Source organism: Nicotiana tabacum, chromosome 9, assembly GCF_000715075.1.
Source record: "Nicotiana tabacum cultivar K326 chromosome 9, ASM71507v2, whole genome shotgun sequence".
Classification (NCBI taxonomy): domain Eukaryota; kingdom Viridiplantae; phylum Streptophyta; class Magnoliopsida; order Solanales; family Solanaceae; genus Nicotiana; species Nicotiana tabacum.
In genome coordinates, this window is record NC_134088.1 from 105,510,511 (window position 1) to 105,517,079 (window position 6,569).

At 33.6% G+C, this 6,569-nt stretch overlaps 1 protein-coding gene across 1 annotated transcript; it reads right to left on the minus strand.

The window, feature by feature from the left end:
• Positions 1–5,446: 5,446 nt before the first annotated feature.
• Positions 5,447–6,327, minus strand: LOC107813908 (uncharacterized protein At1g08160-like). The gene has a single exon (XM_016639224.2). The coding sequence runs from the start codon at positions 6,178–6,180 to the stop codon at positions 5,605–5,607; it is 576 nt and encodes a 191-aa protein (XP_016494710.2). The 5' UTR covers positions 6,181–6,327; the 3' UTR covers positions 5,447–5,604.
• Positions 6,328–6,569: the final 242 nt, after the last annotated feature.

The window sequence follows — 6,569 nt, forward strand, 5'->3', positions numbered from 1 at the left end:
GAAACCTATCAAATCAAGTCCGATTGACCTCAAATGTTGCACACAAGTCATAAATGTCATAACGGACCTAAAAAAATTTCCAGAATTGGATTCCGACTCCGATATCAAAAAGTCAACTCCCCGGTCAAACTTCCAAACTTAAATTTCCTACTTTCGCCATTTCAAGCCTAATTTAACTACAGACTTCCAAATAATTTTTCGGACATACTCCTAAGTCCAAAATTACCATACGACGCTATTGAAATATCCGGTCAACCTTTTCAACTTAAGTTTCATCTTGGAGACTAATAGCTTGTTTGACCAAGCAAGAGAAATCAGCTTATTTTGAAAAGTGCTTTTCAAAAAAGTACTTTTGGAGAGAAGCAATTTGTGTTTGGCTAATCACTTTGAAAAGCACTTTTGAGCAATAATTTGTGTTGGCCAAGCTTTTCAGAAAGTCTTTTAAGTATCAAATTACGAATAAGGACATGAATAGATTTACGTAATAGTTAATATTATAAGTAAATAAATAATCTTAAATTTTTTTATTACAAGTAATAATTAAATCTTTTCGTTTTATTTAAGTAAAATATGAAAATAAAATTTAAAAGTACTTAATTCTTTTAATATAAGTTAAATATATTAAAAATCATTCAACAAATATAAAAGCATTCACCTCTAAAGTCACTATATATTAGAAAACTATCCTAAAAATAATAAAAAATATTTATACATTAATATCCTAAGTATTAGGTTTAACGGTTATTTTGGTATATACTATATTTTGTTAAGGGTATTTTTTGGTAAGAAGAAAAGTCAAAAATGCTTCTGCTTCTGCTTTTGGGAAGAAACTGCTTCTGCTTCTTCACAAAAGCACTTTTTTCCCCCAAAAAAGCTTGGCCAAACACCTCAAGTTAGGAAAAAAAGTACTTTTGAGAGGAATAAAAAACACTCTTGGCCTCTTGAGAAGCTTCGCCAAACAGGCTATAAGTGTCTCAATTCATTTCAAAACCTCACCGAACCCAAACCAATTACCCCGGCAAGTCATATAACAACGTTAAAGCCTAAATTGAGCAGTAAATAGGGGAACAATGCTGTAATATTCAAAATGACTGGCCGGGTCATTACAACACCAAAATACCATTTTAGGACTTTTGACAGATTTTCGACCTAAGGAGGCTAAGGAGGAGTGGAAAGAACACAAGCACAAGGATTTCATCATTCCTTCCTCACTCAAGATCCGAGTTTGGATTGAATTTATGTTTTCTTATACTTTAGTTATATTTGTGAAGAACTTCTCCATGTCTATGGAGTAGTTCCTTTTGGATTTTGATGGATTTGGTGTATTGATGATTGTTTGTGGATTATAACTATATTTTTATGTATTTGATTTTTGGAAGATTTAATTGTAGCATCTATATTCAATTGTTCTTCTAATCTAAGGAGGCATAACTTGTGATATCTTTGCATTATATTGTTGGTTGAGTTCATAGATTCTTCTAAGTGATCTAAAGAGGCTACTTGAATTATTGATTAAATCGAATTAGGAGAATAATCGAAAGAGGTTTTTCTAAAGACCGATCCACTACGCATTCTTGCATATCTTCATAGAGCTTAAATTGGTCAATATTGTGAGGTTGAGACTTAATCGAGAGAGGAGTTTCTACTAAACAATTGTACTGATAAGTAAATAAATTCGAGAGACTCACCTGAACATTAGAAGTGAATTATCTAGAGTTAAATCCCAGACAATTATCTTGCACTTATCCTATCAAAATTTCATTTTCCCCCCCCCCCCCCATTGATATCTTCTTTTGTTTAGTCCTTGCTTCGATTGTCATTAGTCGATTAGCTCTAGATTCTTAGTTAAAATTTATTATTAATCATATAAATCTCAATTGTTGGTCCTCCTGGATAGCAATCAAGCTATAAGCTACGAGAATACTATTTAAATCCAATCCATGTGAACACGATATTATACTATACTATCTTTAACTAGCGAGTACAATTTAAGTGTGTGTTTTGCGCTCGTCAATGGTGAGTAAAAATTTCGAAGGAATCTCGAATAACGGAGGTAAAAATACTAGAATGTGAAAAGAGTAGTGAAATCCTTAGGGTACGAGGGTAGACGGTTTGATGTAAAATAAAAATGAACAAAAGAGGGGTTAATTATAGTGGCTCCACGGCGTTTCGCCTCCAGGGACAACCAATTGGTGGCTGACGTGCATAAAATGCCATTATGACATGACTGACGAGATGTTTCGGGCTTTTTGTCGTTTATGTCATGGCGTATTGAAGAAGGAATCGGGGTACTCATGTCGTTTCTCGTCAGTTTATTGTTTGAGAAACGAGGAGACTATCTGTATACGGGTAAAAATCGAGCTCATGATACACTCCAGCCTCCAATAGGGTAAAACCATCTCGAGATATGATTGTGAAGGGTTGGAATCGAAGCAAAGGTCTCATCGAGTCAGAATCCGGGGGGCACGTTGTTTGCCTTCGAGAATATCGGGGTCATGATTCGATATCGATCCAAATCCTGAAAGACTTCGGAGAACATTGTCGGGCAATCAAGCACGACCAACAGAAGATCGCAATATCCGCGACCGGCCGGATATCACGGCGTGGATCTCGACAGGTATCAACGAAGAACCGGCAATCAGTTAAATAGAAGATTTTTACCTTTTATAAAGTTGTACTTAGAGTAGGATTCCCTTACTATATAAATGGGGTATGATAATTCATTAGACACATTGTAACGCGCATTCCAAAGCAATATATTACTATTTTCACTTTTATTGTAAGCTTTTCTGCCGTTCATAAAAGTTGTCCACTGCGAGCCCGGATTGATGGTGAATGCTTCACTAAGGCTGGAATCATCCTCCCCGCGTGGTTTGAATTTGTTGTATCTTTACTTGTCCATTCTAACTCAATTTATCGTTTTGTATCAAATTAATCCGCATATCCTTAAAACCACTTACAAATTTAATTGTTATTCGATTTTGAGGGTAATCAATATTATCTACGGATCATTAAATTTTTGCTAAAATGGATTAAGTGATGGATTTTAGTGGTTTAGCAACGTATTTTGGTCCGTAAATCCATTTTCTTTTTAGGGAATTTAATGTTTTTAATCAATCCTCTAAATTTTTTCCATTGAAAAGTTCTTCAAACAATATCATGGCAGTAAGGCATTGGATTAGCATTAAACCCTCTTCCTTAGAAAAGAAAAATGACAGATCGTTAGCTTAAATTAATCAAATAACTGTAGTAGGTAATAACAAATTTGAGTGGTGCTAGTTCATCTATATATGTAGCTTTTACATATTAGAAAATTATCTAATTAAGGGTTGCTATTGAGTTACTTTAACTTCTACTCATAGACCAAAGACTCAACAACTACCACACCCAACTATTTTCATAGGAGTAATGAAAAGCACTATCAATTTACTTGATGTCGACTCTCACTCTTTAGTCTTTACCCACCTACCTTTTTCTTACAAAGTATATAATAATCTTAAAATGCAATCCTTGAACAAATTTATTGGCTATAATACAGGTTCTATATCTTATAGACGTCGTTTGGTGTAATGTTACAGATTAAGGTACTAAAGCAGCAATTTAGCTTGGAGGCAAGTTTAAACATTTTATCTATATTTATGGTTTGAATTAATTATGTTTTGAGGGTGGGTGACACTTAGCGGGGAAATTAGGTGCTGTCAAGTCTATACTTAATTTATAAGTAGGTTGAAAACAAAAATGAATAAAAGAAAATTAAATTTGATGAAGATAAGGAAAAAAAAAATAACGTAATGGGCTGGATTACGTTAAAATAGCACGGGCTAGCCAGTTTTCGGATTGGTAATTGAAAAATAGTCATTATTTTGCTGAAACACGAAAAGTTCCAGCATAATATGCTAGATTATGGAGTTTCTGCGTATAAATTTCCAGCATATTATATATGTTGGAACTTCAGCACACAGAAAGTTCCAATATAATATGCTGGATTATGGAGCTCCTGCATATAAACTTCCAGCATATTATGTTGGAATTCTATCACATTATGAAATTCCAGCATATTATTCTGGAATCTCATATGTAAAAAATTCGAACTCTATTATATTATACTGAAATTTTTTCGGATCTTTAAGGGTGTTTTGTTCAAATTTTATTTTTACATAAAAAATGACTAAAATTAGATTACTTTGAAAGCTATGGTTATTTTTCAATTGTCAATTGGAAATCTGACTATTTCTGATTTTGTTTCTCTTAGATTACTGGAATAGGAATCCAGGTACTTTTGGTAGCCCTCTAGATGTTCTGAAAGGAATGAGGAATTAATGGGCTTCGTTCTCTATCCATGGGTGGAACATCTCTTCTGTATCTCCTGTGTTTTTGAAGGAGCCCACATTTGTCACTTTGGACAGTCAAATTCGTAGGATGAATATAAACAACAAAGAAGAATTAATTCAAATAGCCGTCCATCTAATGTTTTAAACTAAGAATATCCAAAGGGTATACAATATATGTATAATTTATGTATAATTGTGTATAATCAATATATAATCTATATATACTGGCTAGAAGAATTAAATTGAATCTAACCAGCTAAATATTGCAGAAATATGACATCTTTTGAGATGATCTTTCATTTTTGATCCACTTGTTCCATGGGTAGAATTTCAAGTTCAAAAGTTAAAAGTACTATTCATAGGGCAAGCGAGGAGTCATACACGTTAAATTTGAAGTTTTGTCCATGAGACAAACAGGAAAAAAAATTTAAGACCATCTACTTTGAGGACTATATGTGTACTTCGCTACGAATGAAAACAATCAAGAATACACAGTTTTCTACATTACGTAACTATTTCACATATCGGTCATTGATATAATTATGTGTAAAAAAAAAAGGAAAAGAGACACAATTGTTAGGAAAATCTCTGATCTAGTTGTGCACTTGGCAAACATAAAAGAAGTTATAACCGATTGAACTCTCACTTCTCTCGATAGGCTTCCTTCGTGTTATTCAGAACAAAAGACCCAGATGATATATGAAACAGCTTAGGCTTAATTGTCAAGCTATATATTGCTTGCTCTGACTCAATCTTTGAGGTCTCACATAGTTTTTTTCTTTTTTCTTTTTTACTTTAACCAAAAAACGCCTCAATAATTGAATCTTCGACTCGTCCTCGCTGTTCATTGCATTCATGTGGAGCTAAAATTTCAACCTTATGTATTCTGAATTTTAGAACGAGTGCTAATGATTGAGTTCTAAATTTAATATTTGTACATATTTTAACAATTTTTTTAACACAAATATACTATTTGAACAAAAGTTACTAAACTTGTAGCCCTATAGCTCGGCTTATGCCTTCGCCCCTAGCTAATTGCACCACGGCTTTCTCTCCCTGTTTCTAGCACTAAACAGAATTACAATTCCACATCCAAACAATTTTATACATCACACTTTCAACAGAAAATTTCATGATAAAACCAAAAGGATATTACAATAATTCATATATTATAAACAAAAAAAGATCAGAAAAACAAACACAAGAAGAAGAAAAATCACACCATAAATCCCCAAAATAATGTGAAAACAAAAATAAAAAAATAAAAAGCAGCTTATAAATCTACATCACAAGGATAAGACTTAGAACTCTTTCTGTAATTAGAAAAAGACACCCTAGGAGTACACAAAATCTTCAACGTCCTATGACCTGATTTCCAAACTCCAACTTTAAACCTTATTTTTGCCCTAATTTTCACCTCAACTTCCACTGCTCCAGCACTTCTTTCTGTCTTAAAATCATGAGCAATCTCGTCGTAAAGTACCGCGTCTTTCGCCGGAAGTGAAAGATCCAAACGTGTCACATTTCTACGAGGCTGAAAAAATGGTTCAACATTATTAGAAGAAATTGGTTGAGAGATAAAGAAGAGTTTTACTTCAATGTTGTCGTAATATATGGAAATTCTCTTGTTGGGATTGTAGGCTCGTAATCCGAATTTGAAATTTGCATATAAATGGTCATCGTTGGTTAAGTTGTAGTTATGAACTGAAGTATTTTCGATCGAATAGACCATTTTTCGGGGTTTTAATGCTAGCCATATGATGAGAACGGTTATTCCAACGATGATGATTAGGGTTAAGATTGCAATGGCTATGCACCTACATAGGCTAACGGGATTATGACGTGGCATGGCGGCGCTTGGCGGTTGTGGGCGGGGAAGATTGGTTGTGGAACTTAGTTTTGGATTTGGACTTCTTGTCAGAAGAATGTTGAGCTATAGTTTTATATGGGAAAAAAGAAAAGGTGCAAAGAATTACTATAAGGAAGCTACAGTTTTTTAAAGGGAAGACAGCTCCGTTTATTTGTGCTTTTTTTTTAAGGGTGTTAGCTTTTGATTTCTTGCATGAAACTCAAGAGATCTTATGGAGTTGTACTTTCTATTTTTATCTGACAACAATTTTATATAGAGTAGATGGCTTTCTAAAAAGGGTAAAGTTTAGATAGTGATTGCATGAATATATATTCTTATCTTGCATGCAGAGAGAAAGCTAGGAAAGTGTTTTGAGAGTAGAGTGGGGT